The 15,684-nt window shown below is 43.3% G+C and overlaps 1 protein-coding gene across 3 annotated transcripts; it reads left to right on the plus strand.

Annotated features, from left to right (window-relative positions):
* Nucleotides 1-364: 364 nt before the first annotated feature.
* On the plus strand, nucleotides 365-14,369 carry TMEM230 (transmembrane protein 230). Of its 3 annotated transcripts, none has more exons than XM_054467887.2 (4): nucleotides 365-502; nucleotides 4,578-4,691; nucleotides 7,736-7,858; nucleotides 13,282-14,369. In XM_054467887.2, the coding sequence occupies exons 2-4, from the start codon at nucleotides 4,593-4,595 to the stop codon at nucleotides 13,420-13,422; spliced, it is 363 nt and encodes a 120-aa protein (XP_054323862.1). In that variant the 5' UTR covers nucleotides 365-502; nucleotides 4,578-4,592; the 3' UTR covers nucleotides 13,423-14,369. The 3 variants fall into 3 exon arrangements, with proteins under 3 accessions (XP_054323862.1, XP_063515069.1, XP_063515068.1); XM_063658998.1 differs by having other exon boundaries at nucleotides 388-708; XM_063658999.1 differs by lacking the exon at nucleotides 7,736-7,858 and having other exon boundaries at nucleotides 379-708.
* The last annotated feature ends 1,315 nt before the right edge of the window (nucleotides 14,370-15,684 follow it).

The raw sequence follows: 15,684 nt of genomic DNA on the forward strand, positions 1-15,684 counted from the left end.
CGGATATCTGGCCGCTCTGACTGCTGGTCCTGAGGCTGCGACGGACTCGGCTTCTGCCTCCCTGGGAAGCCACGGCGGTCTCTAGCCTGGCCCCTGTACTGAGGAGGGAAGAAACCACGTAGCCGGCTTGCCCTGGGCCTGTGACCCAGGTAGGCGAGGACCCTAGGTGCTTGCCCGCCACAGCGGAGGTAGCCGGCGGCAGGCACAGGTCGCGGCTGCTTAAACAAAACCCACGAAGAAGCATTAGGCCCGTGCAGCCCCGGAGTCCCGGTGCCTCCTGCAGGTGACACTCAGCAAGGTCTAGCCCGGGAAGCTGGGTGAGGAGACAAACGCTGCCGGAGACGCAACTTCCGACGCGCCTGTTTCCGGGACGCCACTTCCGGCGCACTGATCCCGGCTGGGGCGGGCTGAGTGGCACTTAAGCGGGCCATGCCATGCAACCTCGGGCGCTGCCAACCGTGGGCGAGCTCTGGGTGTGCGGGCGGCCTGGCGCGGCGCTCCGGTAAGGCGTGTGTGCGGCGGGGCGGGGCGGGGACAGAACCGTCCTCTCGGGCTCTGGGCGTGTCCGAGACCGCGCTCCCCGCCGAAATCAAGCTCCGAGTCATCCGTGTGGGGCATTCGTCCTCCCTGCCACAGTTGGCCTCTTTCCAGAATCCCGTTTTGTTTGTTTTAGGTCTAAATTCGCGTCGGTTCTTATTTCTCTGCCTGGTAAGGTCTGAAGACGGGCAGGAGAATAACGTATGTAGAGGCGCGTAATGCCAGGCACTGTGCCAAACGTTTTATAATGCTTTTAGAAGTCTCGTAACATTCAGGTGCTGAGGGAGTTTGGGGGTAGCGGTGAGCTGGTAAAAAGCCTGTTGGGAACGAAGACTGATACTTTGAAAATGCTCATTTTTATTTTTCCCCTCTTTTAGAATCCTCTTTGCCAAGAGTAAACATTCGTCTCCCCTCTCCCTCACGCCCTTGCGATGTATTGTTATGATGCGGATGTATGAACAGTTAATGTCAGGGGACGTACTTTAAAAAAAAGTCTAACTGCAAGTTAGATGTGGTTAAATTGCCTCAAAAACCACACATACTGGTAGTTTGAACTTTGTTTTATAGAATTAAATGCAGCCGGGATCACAACACTAAAAACCTAGTATTTGAAGCAGTTTGATCCAATCTTTTTTGAAAAGTATAGAGATTAACATTATGCTAATTTTTAAATACTTGATTTCTAGACCAGGATGTAGTCAATAAAAAGGGACATTAATATTTAGCACCAATTATTTAATTATGTTAGTTATTTTACATTGACTGCAAGCCACGTAAAACAGTTTGTTAGGCCGGGCGCGCTGGCTCACTCCTGTAATCCCAGCACTCTGGGAGGCCAAGGCGGACGGATCAAAAGGTCAGGAGTTTGAGACCAGCCTGGCCAATATGGTGGTCTCAACTAAAAATAAAAAGCCCGTCTCTACTAAAAATAGAAAAATTAGCCCGGCGTGGTAGCAGGCGCCTGTAGTCCCAGCCACTTGGGAGGCTGATGCAGGAGAATCGTTTGAACCCTGGAGGCGGAGGTTGCAGTGAGCCGAGATCGGGTCAGTAACTGGGTGACAGAGCGAGACTTCGAGACTCCGTCTCAAAAAAAAAGAAAACACCAAGAAAAAAAGAAAAACAGTTTGTTATTTTTTGGAATTAGGTATGTACAAAGTACTTAGAACAGCTGGCATCTAACAAAGACTAGGTAAGTACTAACCACCATTATTGTGATGATAATAATGATGAATTTTCAAAATGCCATCCCAGAGAAAAACTAGTCCTTTTTTTATATTGCCCTTATGCCCTTATTGAAATACTTAATTTTCTTTTTTTTTTTTTTTTTTTTTTTTTTTTTGACGGAGTCTAGTTCTGTCGCCCAGGCTGGAGCCCAGTGGTGCGATCTCAGCTTACTGCAATCTCCGCCTCCCGGCTTCAAGCGATTCTTCTGCTTCAGCCTCCCAAGTAGCTGGGACTAGAGGCACCCACCACCATGCCCAGCTAATTTTTGTATTTCTAGTAGAGACAGGGTTTCCCCATATTGGCCAGGCTGGTCTGGAACTCCTGACCTCGTGATCCATCTGCCTTGGCCTCCCAAAGTGCTAGGATTACAGGTGTGAGCCGCTGCGCCTGGCCAGTTTTCTCTTTTTTAAAGATGTGTTTTTGAATTTAGAATTTAAAAACGCTGACTAAAATATATTTACCCATTTTGATCACGTAGCTTTGTTACTTTATGGAGGATAAGTGGACAAATTTAAAAAAAAATTTTTTTTTTTTTTTTTTTTGACTCAGTCTCATTCTGTCGCCCAGGCTGGAGTGCAGTGGTGCAGTCCCGGCTCACTGTAACCTCCGTCTCTCAGGCTCAAGCGATTCTCGTGCCTCAGCCTTCCGAATAGCTGGGATTACAGGTGTGTGCCACTGCACCCGACTAATTTTTGTAGTTTTAGTAGAAATGGGGTTTCACCATGTTGGCCAAGCTGGTCTGGAATTCCTGACCTCAGGTAACCCACCCACCTCAGCCTCCCAAAGTTCTGGGATTACAGGCATGAGCTACCACGCCCAGCCTATTAATACAAATTGTCTTAATTTAAATGTTATGATTTTTCAAACTTACCCACTGTCTCTTAAACTAGTGACATAATAGCCATGATTTCATTACCGCTGTCTGCTTTGAATATTTTAAACAAGAAACCAGGTTGTTATTCCATTTTTTTTCTTTCTTTATTTAAAATTTCTTGTAAGATATTGTACCATATTCCGTTTCTTAAGGTTGGTACAGAAGTAATTAGGAAAATGAAATCACTACTTTCGGTGCTTGGGATGGGACAGAGAGGTGGGCGCTTCTGGAGGCACTAGTATAGCCAGGCCTGTATCCAAATTTACAAGGGGCCCGGCGCAGTGGCCTGTAATCCCAGCACTTTGGAAGGCTGAATTGGGCAGATCACTTGAGGTCAGAAGTTCGAGACCAGCCTGGCCAACATGGTAAAACCCCATCTCTACTAAAAATACAAAAATTAGCCAGGCATGGTGGCGCACGCCTGTAATCCCAGCTACTCAGGAGGCTGAGGCAGGAGGATTGCTTGAACCCAGGAGGCGGAGGCAGCAGTGAACAGAGATTGCGCCACTGCACTCCAGCCTGGACAACAAAGTGAGACTATCGCTGTGTCTGTGTAGAAAGAGGTGGGCATAGGAGACTCCATTTTGTTCTGACTAGGAGAAATTCTTCTGCCTTGGGATGCTGTTGATCTATGGCCTTGCCCCCAGCCCCGTGCTCTCTGAAACATGTGCTGTGTCAACTCAGGGTTAAATGGATTAAGCGCGGTGCAAGATGTGCTTTGTTAAACAGATGCTTGAAGGCAGCATGCTCTTTTAAGAGTCATCACCACTCCCTAATCTCAAGTACCCAGGGGCACAAACACTGCAGAAGGCCGCAGGGACCTCTGCCTAGGAAAACCAGAGACCTTTGTTCATGTGTTTATCTCCTGACCTTCTCTCCACTATTTTCCTATGACCCTGCCATATCCCCCTCTCCAAGAAACACCCAAGAATGATCAATAAATACTTCATTAAAAAAAAAAAAAAAAAAGAAGCAGAACAGCCAAAACAAAAGTGAGAAAGAAGCCCCCATGTGGGCTAAATCCGGACCAAACCTGTTGGGGGCAGCTTCTCAGAGATGGGCATGCACATTAAAGAGAAAAAGTATCCTTAAAAAAAAAAAAAAAAAAAAATGGAGTTCGAGACCAGCCCGGCCACCATGGTGAAAACCAGTCGTTACTTAAAAAATACAAAAATTAACTAGGCGTGGTGGTGCATGCCTATAATCCCAACTACTCGGGAGGCTGAGGCAGGAGAATCGCTTGAATCTTGGAGGCGGTGGTTGTGGTGAGCTGAGATCAACCCACTGCACTCCAGCCTGGGTGACAAAGCAAAACACCGTCTCCAAAACAAACAAACAACAACAAAAAAACACAAATTTACGGCAAGAAACTTTACAGATCTTTTGCATTAAAAGGTTGATCTCTATGGAGGGGAAATAGGCAAAATGCTGATGTGAGTGTATTCCATTCCCTGCCCTCTTCTCCCTCCCTGTCAAACAAGAGAATCATTTGAGTATATGCTCCTCTTGCTTTTTCTTAAAAGCGGGAGCAGGGCACAGGCAATGTTGTGCTGTCAGGTGGACCTAGATTTAAGTCCCCATTATTCTACCTAGTCTCTGTGTGACTTTGGAAAAATTAAAAGTCAGGGAATCTTGGTGGCAAAATAAACTGGAATGTGATTCTTGGTGAGTGTCTTCACTGTTATTCTACAAGGACAGACCAGACTAGATATTTAATGCATAGTGAGAATCTTTTCACTGTGTCGGAGGCATATCTGGTTTTCCGTATGCATATGCCTCTGACACAATGAAAATTTAGCAGTGAAGTGTAAATTGCCCATTGCTAGTCTGACATGGCAACCCAGAACTCCAATGCACAGCATCTAATAATCCTGAACTCATTGGCTATAATGCACCGTTGTCACCTATAGACAATAATGGGTTTTTTGTTTTTAAACTGTAGCTGTGTCAGCGTGTTATGATGCCGTCCCGTACCAACCTGGCTACTGGAATCCCCAGTAGTAAAGTGAAATATTCAAGGCTCTCCAGCACAGATGATGGCTACATTGACCTTCAGGTAAATGCGGAAGAGAACTGACAAGACTGGCTGGCTGTGTTTCTGTTGAGTTAGCAGGAAGACCTTCCAGATGGAGATTTTGCTAACTATCCTTGGGGATTAGAGGGAGCAACAAGAAGAAAACTCAGCTCTGAGACCCTTTCAGCCATAATTGCAGAAGAGGGTGGTGGCAGGGTAGTTTCAAACCAATTCCAGTATTGTCCATTTCTAAGAATTTTTAGTTGTAATGCCAGAGCCTTGTAGTTACAGGTTTTATTTACTTTATTCAGAAACTAATCAGATTGTGTTTTGTTAAGTGGAGTTTTTTGTTGTTATTTTTTTTTTTAAGGAACTTTAAAATTTTTGTTAGGTGGAATTTTTTTTATCACTGTTTATTTACACTTTAGTCAAAGCCAGTTCACCTTTTAAGGGAGAAACTTACTACTAAAGCCAGCAGATTGTGGGAATCTTCCTTCTTTCCTGATGTCATGAGATCCAATTTATTAAAGGTATTCTTTGTGATAAATAGTAAGTAAAACACAGTATTTATTAAGTTTGTATCCTACCCTAACCATTTATAAACTAGTCAATACTACAGCATCTCCTTTTGCGCACTTCCCCTTACAATAGAATGTTCTAGGTGGAACTAGGGCCAACGAGGAAGTAGCAGGAACCCATCCTTTATAAATAAATAAATTACTCTTTGGACCCACATTTGAAGGAGAGATAAAAATAGATCTGGAAAGATCTGGGAAGCTTCCAGCCACTTAGGTCAGACACAACCATGAGCCAAACCTTGGAAAATTTGTCTCTGAATCTTAACCTTGAATTGAATTTGTTCATAAGGCAGGTTTACTTGCTATGTGGAACAAACAACTAATCATTTGGAATAAGCTGAAATTGCCTTCTTTTCCTTTTTTTTTTTTTGGAGACGGAGTTTTAGTCTTGTTGCCCAGGCTGAAGTGCAATGGTACAACCTTGGCTCACTACAACCTCTGCCTCCCAGGTTCAAGTGATTCTCCTGCCTCAGCCTCCCAAGTAGCTGGGATTACAGGCATGCGCCACCATGCCCAGCTAATTTTGTATTTTTTAGTAGAGACAGTGTTTCTCCATGTTGGTCAGGCTGGTCTTGAACTCCTGACCTCAGGTGATCATCTTACCTCGGCCCCCCAAAGTGCTGGGATTATAGGCGTGAGCCACCTCGCCCAGCCTCTTGTTTTGTTTTGTTTTTAAGATGTAGTCTTGCTCTGTTGCCCAGGCTGGAGTGCAGTGGTGCAATCCTGGCTCACTGCAACCTCCCCTTCCCGGTTCAAGCAATTCTTGTACCTCAGCTGCCCTAGTAGCTGGGGGATTACAGGCGTGCACCACCATGCCTGGCCAATTTTCATATTTTTAGTATAGATGGGGTTTCGCCATGTTGGCCAGGCTGGTCTCGAACTCTTAACCTCCAGTGATTCACCCACTTCGGCCTCCCAAAGCGCTGGGATTACAGGCGTGAGTCACCTCACCCAGCCTTTTTTTTTTTTTTCTTTTTTTTTTTTTTTTTTTTGAGACAGGGTCTTGCTCTTTTGCTCTTTTGCCCAGGCTTGGGTACAGTGGCACAATCAAGGCTCACTGTAACCTTGACCTTCTGGGCTCAAGCAGTCTTCTCACCTCAGCCTCCTGAATAGCTGGGACCACAGGCATGTGCCACCACACCCAGCTAATTTTAAAATTTTTTGTAGAGACAGGATCTCTTAAATCCCCATAAGTTAGTACAGCCATCTATGTGCCAGGCAGTTAATAAATATATGTATAACAAATGAATGACAGTAAAGTTATTTCTGTTTTTGTTTTAAAAAAAAAGTTTCTTATGATACAATGAATGATTTATGGAATGAGATTCGAACTAGAGTGAATGACATTCCTCTGAGAATCCTTTGAGTAACTGTGAGAGCAATAACTAGAGCTTCATCTCTTGCCAGTCCCTTTTATTTCTCAGAGCTGCACTGGGTGGTAGGACATACTTAAGACACATAAAGCATCTAGTTTGGTTCTTAATTACCCTCCTGTTTTTGTTGTTGTTGTTGTATTTGAAACAGGCTCTGGCTCTGTCACCCAGGCTGGAGTGCAGTGGTGCAATCTCAGCTCGCTGCGTCTTCATCTCCTGGGCTCAAGCCATCCTCCCATCTCAGCCTCCCAAGAAGCTGGGACTGCAGGCGCATGCCACCACGCCCGGCTAATTTTTATATTTTTTGTAGAGACGAGGTTTCACCATATTGCTCAGGCTGGTCTCAAACTCCTGAGCTCAAGTGATCCGCCTGCCTCAGCCTCCCACATTGCTGGGATTACAGGTGTGAGCTCTCCTCCCTGTTTTAAAGTGTTTGAGACTGGGCTTGATGGCTCATACCTGTAATCCCAGCACTTTGGGAGGCAGAGGTGGAAGGATTCCTTTGAGTCCAGGAGTTGGAGACCACCCTGGGCAACATAGTAAGACCTCGTCTCTACAAAAAAAAATTTAAAAATTAGCTGGGCATGGTGGCGTATACTTGTAGTCCCAGCTACTTGAGAGGATGAGGCAAGAGAATTGCTTGAGCCCAGGAATTCGAGGCTGCAATGAGCTGTAATTGCACCACTGCACTCCAGCCTGGGTGACAGAGCAAGACTCAGTCTCTAAAATCATAAAAATTAGGCCAGGCACGGTGGCTCATACCTGTAATCCCAGCACTTTGGGAGGCCGAGGCAGGCAGATCACCTGAGGTCAGAAGTTCGAGCCCAGCCAGGTCAACAAGGTGAAACCCTGTCTCTACTAAAAATACCAAAAAAATTAGCCGGGTGTGGTGGCGGGCACCTGTAACCCCAGCTACTCAGGAGGCTGAGACAGGAGAATCACTTGAATCCAGGAGGCAGAGGTTGCAGTGAGCCAAGATCGCGCCATTGCTCTCCAGCCTGGGCAACAAGAATGAAACTCCATCTCAAAACAAACAAACAAAAACATAAAAATTACAAATAATTAATTAAATGTTTGAACCCAGGTATTTGCATAATGTTCTTCGTTGTCTTTTTCATCTCTGTTTCTCTTCCAGTTTAAGAAAACCCCTCCTAAGATCCCTTATAAGGCCATCGCACTTGCCACTGTGCTGTTTTTGATTGGCGCCTTTCTCATTATTATAGGCTCCCTCCTGCTGTCAGGCTACATCAGCAAAGGGGTAAGCTGACGGGCATGTGGGAATAAGCTGTGAGATTTTTAAAATGTCAGCCAGGGCTCTAGTGTGCGTGTGTGTGTGTGCGCGCGCGCGCGCGTGTGTGTGTGTGTGTGTGTGTGTGTGTGTGTGTTTCCCAGTGGTCTATTTTTTTTGAGACAGGGTCTTGCTCTGTCATCCAAGCTAGAGTGCAGTGGCACAACCTTTACCTCCCTGGGCTCAAGTGATCCTCCCACCTCACCCTCCTGAGTAGCTGGGACTACACGTGTGTGCCACTACACGTGTGTGCCACCACACCCAGCTAATTTTATTTTTTATTTATTTATTTTTGTTTGTTTTATTTTGTGTAGAGACAGGGTTTCACTATGTTGCCCAGGCTGATCTCTAACTCCTGAGGTCAAGCAATCTGCCTGCCTCAGCCTTCCAAAGTGCTGGGATTGCAGGTGTGAATCATTGCCCCTGGCCAATTTTTTTTTTTTTTTCAATTTTTTTTCCAATTTTTACGGATACATAGTAGGTGTATATACTTAGGGGATACATGAGATATTTTGATACAGCCATGCATTCATAATAATCACATCAGGCTAAACGGGGTATCCATCCCCTCAAGCATTCATCATTTGTGTTACATTCCAATTATACTTTTATTTATTTATTTATTTTGAGACAGAGTCAGGCTGGAGTGCAGTGGCATAATATCAGCTAACTGCAACCTCCGTCTCCCAGGTTCATGCTATTCTTGTGCCTCAGCCTCCTGAGTAGCTGGAATTACAGACGTGCGCCACCGCACCCGGCTAATGTTGGTATTTTTAGTAGAGATGGGGTTTCGCCATGTTGACCAGGCTGGCCTCCCGAAGTGTTGGGATTACAGGCATGAACCACTGTGCCTGGCCTACTTTTAGTTATATATATACATACATACATACATACATACATACATACATACATACATACATATATATATATATATATCTTGTTCTGTCACCCAGGCTGGAGTGCAGTGGCACGATCTCAGCTCACTGCATATATACATATGTATATACATACATATATATATCTTGTTCTGTCACCCAGGCTGGAGTGCAGTGGCACGATCTCAGCTCACTGCATCCTCCGGCTCCTGGGTTCAAGTGATTCTCCTGCCTCAGCCTCCTGAGTTAGCTGGGACTACAGTGGCAAGCCAGCACGCCTGGCTTATTTTTGTATTTTTAGTAGAGATGGGTTTTTGCCATGTTGGCCAGGCTGGTCACGAACTCCTGACCTCAAGCGGTCTGCCCGCCTGGGCCTCCTAAAGTGCTGGGATTACGGGCGTGAGCCACCACGTCCAGCCTTAGTTATTATATTTTTAAATGTACAATAAATTATTCTCTAGTCACTTTGTGCTATCAAATACTAGAGCTTATTCATTCTATGTAACTATATTTTGTACCCGTTAACCATCCCCATTTCCCCCCACCTTTCCCAGCCTTTGGTAACCATCATTCTACAATATCCATGAGTTCAATTGTTTTAATTTTTAGTTCCCACAAATGAGTGAGAACATGGAAAGTGTTTTTTTTTTGTGCCTGGCTTATTTCACTTAACATAACGTCCTCCAGTTTCATCCATGTTGTTGCAAGTGACAGGATCTTATTCTTTTTTGTGGCTGAATAGTACTCCATTGCATATATGTACCGTATTTTCTTTATTCACTTGTCTGTTGAAGAATACTTTGGTTGCTTCCAGATCTTGGCTGTTGTGAATAGTGCTGTCATAAATATGGAAGTGCAGATATCTCTTTGACAGACTGATTTCCTTTCTTTTGGGTATATACCTAGCTGTGATTGCTGGATCATATGGTAGTTCTATTTCATACTGTTCTCCGTAGTGGCTATACTAATTTACATTCCCATCAACATTGTACGAGGGTTCCCTTTTCTCCACATCCTCGCTAGCATTTGTTATTGCCGTTTTTTTGGATAAAAGCCATTTTGGCTGGGTGCAGTTACTCACGCCTGTAGTCCCAGCACTTTTGGAGACTGAGGCAGGAGGATCACTTGAGCCCAGGAGTTCGAGACCAGCCTGGGCAACATAGTGAGACCTCATGTCTATATTTTTTAAAAAGCTATTTTAACTAGGATGAGATGATATCTCATTGTAGTCTTGATTTGCATTTATTTGATCAATGATGTTAAACACCTTTTCATATACCTATTTGCCATTTGTATGTCTTCTTTTGAGAAATGCCCATTTTTTATTGGATTATTAGATTTTTTCCTACAGAGTTTGAGCTCCTTATATATTCTGGTTATTAATTCCTTGTCAGATGGATACTTTGCATATATTTTTTCCCATTCTGTGGGTTGTCTCTTCACTTTGTTGATTGTTTCCTTTGCTGTACAGAAGCTTTTTAACCTGATGTGATCTCATTTATCTGTTTTTGCTTTGATTGTTTGTGCTTTTGGGGGCATTACTCAAGAAATCTTTGCCCAGTCCAGCATCCTGGAGAGTTTCCACCATGTTTTCTTATAGTAGTTTCATAGTTTTAGGTCTTACATTTAAGTGTTTAATCCATTCTCATTTGATTTTTGTATATGTCAAGAGATTTGAGAGGTCTAGTTTCATTCTTCGGCATATGGATATCCAGTTTTCCTAATACCATTTATTGGAAAGACTGGTTCTTTCCCCAGTGTATGGTTTTTTGTTTTGTTTTGTTTTTTTGAGACAGAATCTCACTGTGTCATCCAGGCTGGAGTGCAGTGGCACCATCTCGGCTCACTGCAACCTCAGCCTCCCAAATAACTGGGACCACAGGCATGTGCCACCACACTTGGTTAATTTTTTTTTCATTTTTTGTATAGAAGAGGTTTTGCCGTGTTGCCCAGGCTGATCTCGAACTCCTAGACTCAAGCAGTCCAGGAGTACAGTGGTGTGATCACAGCTCTCTGCAACCTCGATCTTCAGGGCTCAGTCGATCCTCCCACCTCAGCTTCCCAAGTAGCTGGAGTTACAGGTGTGAGTCACCATACCCAACTAATTTTTTTATTGGTAGAGATGAGATCTCATTATGTTGCCCAGGCTGGTCTTAAACTCCTAGGCTCAAGCAGTCCTCCTGCCTCAGCCTCCCAAAGTGCTGGGATTACAGGCTTTAGCCACTGCACCCCTCTTACTATGTTCCCTGTTGTGTGTTAATTATGGTCAGTGTGAGGCCCACCCTAGCCTCCCAAAGTACTGGGATTATAGGCGTGAGCCACTGCACCAGGTGGATGTAGAATTTTATCAAATGCTTTTCTAGCATTGTTTGAAATAATCATATGGTTTTTGTCCTTCATTCTGCTGATAGGATTTTATCACATTGATTGGTTTGTATAAGTTGAACCATCCCTGCCTCTCTGGGATAAATCCCACTTGGTCCTGATGAATGATCTTTTTAATGTATTGTTGAATTCGGTTTGCTAGTATTATCCTCCTTATTGAGGATTTTTGCATCAATGTTCATCAGGGATATTGGCCTATTTTTCTTTTTTCAATGTGTCTTTGCCTAGTTTTGGTATCAGGGTAAAACTGGCCTAGTAGAATGAGTTTGGAAGTATTCTCTCCATGTCTGTTTCAGAATAGTTTCAGTAGGATTAGTATTCTTTTTTTTTTTTTTTTTTTTTTTTTTTTGAGACAGGGTCTCATTCTGTCACCAGGCGTAGTGCAGTGGTGCGATCTCCGCTCACTGCAACCTTTGCCTCCCAGACTTACGTGATCCTGCCACCTCAGCCTCGCTAGCAACTGGGACCACAGGCGTATACCACCATGCCTGTCTAATTTTTGTATTTTTTGTCAAGACAGGGTTTTACCATATTGACCAGGCTGGTCTTGAAATCCTGAGCTCAAGCGATCTGCCTGCCTTGGCCTCCCAAAGTGCTGGGATTACAGGAGTGAACCACCATGCCCAGCCAAGTATTAATTCTTTAACTGGTATAATTCAGCAGCGAAACCATCGAGTCCCAGGCTTCTCTTTGCTAAGAGACTTTTTATTATGGCCTCAATCTCATTACTCTTTGTTTGTCTATTCATGTTTTAGATTTTTTTTCATGGTTCAATCTTTGTTTTTATATTCATGTCTGGTACAGCAGATTTATATTCATGTCTGGTACAAGAAAAAACAAAAAGATTTTCTTGTACATTTTGTTCTCTGTTGGAAAAACATGTTTTTCTTCCTTTGAGCAACAGTAAACTTCCATAGTTCCTATAAGGGAGGTGGTGGGCAGGTAGGCAAACTTGGCCCCTGAGATATTAGACAGTTTGCCCTGTCATAGTTTGGAACAACATGGCTGAGCCTGGCATACAGGAGTCCTGATTGGTAAAGGGCTGTAGCTGGAGCAGCATGCTGTCATTGTAGCTGTGCAGTGCCATGGACATACTGTCAGTATTTGGAGAGAAATAGCAATTCTGTTATATGTGTGGGGTCACTGTGCCTCATAAGTCAGTTCCTTCTTACATTAGGTTTGGTTGGAGTTCCTGTTGAGCTTCAGTATGAAACCTTAGAAACCTAAAGTAGTTGGTGGTTCTTTCTCATGGGCTGTCCCCACATACACAGTATCTAAGTTGTCCTGAACCAATTCTGACTATAACTAACACACAACAGGGAACACAGCCAGCCAGGTGCAGTGGCTCAAGCCTATAATTCTAGCATTTTGGGAGGCTGAGGCAGGAGGATTGCTTGAGCCCCAGAGTTCGAGACCAGCCTGGGCAACATAGCGAGACCTCATCTCTACCAAACAAACAAATGTACAAAATGAGCCGGGTATGGTGACTCACACCTGTAACCCCAGCTACTTGGAGGCTGAGGTGGGAGGATCACTTGAGCCCGGGAAGTCGAGGTTGCAGTGAGCTGTAATCACACCGCTGTACTCCAGCCCGAGCAACAGAGCAAGACTCTTACCTCAAAAAAAAAAAGAAAAAAGAGAAAGAAAAGAAAACCTGAAAGGCTGAGAAAAACACAAGAGTTTATTGTAGTGGTATCTGTACAATTACAAAAGGTGAAAAACAACCGAAGTGTCCAGCAGCTGTATGTGGGGCAATTAAGTAAAACTGTGGTATGTCCGTTTCGGTGGTATGTTACACATCCTTACAATTTAAATGTATGAAAAGGTTTTAATAATATTGGCCACAGGACACAGAGTATGGTGTGTTCACAACTAAGAGCTTTAAAAAAAGGAAAAGAAGCCAAAATATCTGGATGGGAATGGGTCATTTTTTTCTTTATAATTGTTAGTACTTTGTATTTTTTCTTCAATTTATAATCAGGAGGAAACCTTTTCCCTCGGTGGTATACAACTCAAAGAAAATGTACTTGAAGAGTATAAAATACTAATCTAAGGATTAGGTCTGTGACGTTTTTTTATTTTAAAATGTGTAACTCTTACGGTACTAATGTGTTTGCCTCCTTCTGCCACCAGGGGGCAGACCGGGCCATTCCAGTCCTGATCATTGGCATTCTGGTGTTCCTACCCGGATTTTACCACCTGCGCATCGCTTACTACGCATCCAAAGGCTACCGTGGTTACTCCTATGATGACATTCCAGACTTTGATGACTAGCACCCACCCCATAGCTGAGGAGAAGAGTCACAGTGGAACTGTCCCAGCTTTAAGATACCTAGCAGAAACTATAGCTAAGGACTAAGGAATTCTGCAGCTTGCAGATGTTTAAGAAAATAATGGCCAGATTTTATGGGTCCTTCCCAAAGATGTTAAGTGAACCTACAGTTAGCTAATTAGGACATGCTCTGTTTTTCATCCCTTGGCCCTGACAAGTTTTTCCACAGGAATATGTATCATGGAAGAATAGACGTTATTCTGTAATGGAAAAGTGTTGCCTGCCACCACCCTCTGTAGACCTGAGCATTTCTTTTAAATAGTCTTCATTGCCAATTTGTTCTTGTAGCAAATGGAAGAATGTAGTATGGCTAATTTCTTATTATTAAGTAATTTATTTTAAAAATATCTGAGTATATTATCCTCTACACTTATCCCTACCTTCATGTTCCGGTGGAAGACCTTAGTAAAATCAAAGATCAGTGAGTTCATCTGTAATATTTTTTTACTTGCTTTCTTATTGACAGCAACCAGGAATTTTTTTATCCTGCAGAGCAAGTTTTCAAAATGTAAATACTTTAACAGTTTAACAGTCCTTGGCCCATTCTGATCCAGTTCACCAGTAGGTTGGACAGCATATAATTTGCATCATTTTGTCCCTTGTAAATCAAGATGTTCTGCAGATTATTCCTTTAATGGCTGGACTTTTGGCTATTTCCTAATGAAACATGTAGATTAGTGGTTATTATTTAGAGTTTATAGCCCTCTTGCTAGCACCTTGTAGTATGGCATCATTCTGCTCGATTCCAAGGATCAGCCTGGATACCTAGAGGACTAGATCACCTTAGTTTGATTCTGTTTTTTAGCTTGCAAAAAGTGACTTACATTCCAAAGAAATTAAAATGTTGAAATCCAAATCCTAGAAATAAAATGAGTTAACTTCAAACATATCAGGAAACATTTTAATGATTTTATGATATCTTTAATCCCAGTACCCAGATCTACCTTAGTTTCTAGGTAGTTGGCATTGTGGGTCACACTCGACTTTCCCTAACTCTGAAGTTATGGACTTGGGCAACTGGAAGCCTGGACATGCCATCAGCTGAGTTGGAAGGCTGTGGGAAGAGCAAGTTTTAGATGTCTACTCAATATCCAAGTGGAGCTGTTGAGGAGGCAGTTGCGATGCATGTGTGTGTCTAGAGTTTAAGACTGGGTCTTGGATGGAAATAAAAATTTGGGAGTCAGTATCTTAAAAGCCAGAGGGCTGTTTGAGATCACCGGTAGAGTAAGTGCAGTTGGAGGGAAAAAAAAAACTCAGGAAGTGAGGGACAAAGAGAAGGGTGACCTGAAGCAGCCTCCAAGATTAGGCACTTTTGGTAATGGGAATGTTGACTGGGGAGTCCAGTAGTCTAGAGTTCCTGAGCCTTGACAGTGAATATGTGAGGTGACACATAAAGCTTTATCTTGGAGAGTGGTTGCCAAGCAAAGCTCAGATCAGAAGGTTTTGGCCAACCAAATGATTTGGTTTATTTATTTATTATTTATTTATTTATTTATTTTGAGATAGAGTCTTGCTCTACTGCCCAGGCTCGAGTGCAGTGGCACAGTCATTTCTCACTGCAGCCTTGAATTCCTGGGCTCAAGTGATCTTCCCACCTTTGCCTCCCAAAGCGTTGGGATTATAAGCATGAGCTACTGAGCCTGGCCTATTCGGTCCTTTTTTAAAAAGTTGATGCTGCTGGTCAAAAAAAATAAACAGAAGGGTATAAAGTGAAAAGTAAACATTTTGGCATGGAGTGGAGAGTGTACATTCACTCCAGCTTACCTCTCAAGGTTTTCCAAATAAATTTCTTAATATACCCTTCCTGAAATGCTCTAAGCACATAAATATATATTTGGTTTTTAAAACTTGGGCTCCCATTGTATGGTTCTATAATTCCCGCCCCCCCCCAGTTCTATTTTGTATATCTTTCCATATCCATGAAGATCAGTCATATTCTTGTTAATGCACATTATAAGTGTAGTTTTTCATACTATGCATTTAGTAGTCATAGGATCAGAGCAGAAACCAACCAACTTCCTACCTGGGGTAGGAATCTCCTCTCCAGAGTTCCCTGAGGAATGACCTTTGCTGCTCTGTTTGAACATTCACACTTGTAATCTCATTCCAGCTGGCATTGTTACAGAAGTATCATTTATGAAGCCAAAATCAGACTCCCTGCAACTTCTGTGTTTTGACCATAGTTGTATTATTTGGTGTTTTAT

Source organism: Pongo pygmaeus, chromosome 21, assembly GCF_028885625.2.
Source record: "Pongo pygmaeus isolate AG05252 chromosome 21, NHGRI_mPonPyg2-v2.0_pri, whole genome shotgun sequence".
Taxonomy (NCBI): domain Eukaryota; kingdom Metazoa; phylum Chordata; class Mammalia; order Primates; family Hominidae; genus Pongo; species Pongo pygmaeus.

What these genes read in the sequence shown, in the direction of transcription:
- TMEM230 (XM_063658998.1), top strand. Translation starts at nt 430, where the DNA reads ATGCCATGCAACCTCGGGCGCTGCCAACCGTGGGCGAGCTCTGGGTGT. An exon ending in ATGGCTACATTGACCTTCAG is followed by an intron (nt 4,692 to 7,735) that starts GTAAATGCGGAA and finishes TTTCTCTTCCAG; the next exon opens with TTTAAGAAAACCCCTCCTAA. An exon ending in CAGGCTACATCAGCAAAGGG is followed by an intron (nt 7,859 to 13,281) that starts GTAAGCTGACGG and finishes TTCTGCCACCAG; the next exon opens with GGGGCAGACCGGGCCATTCC.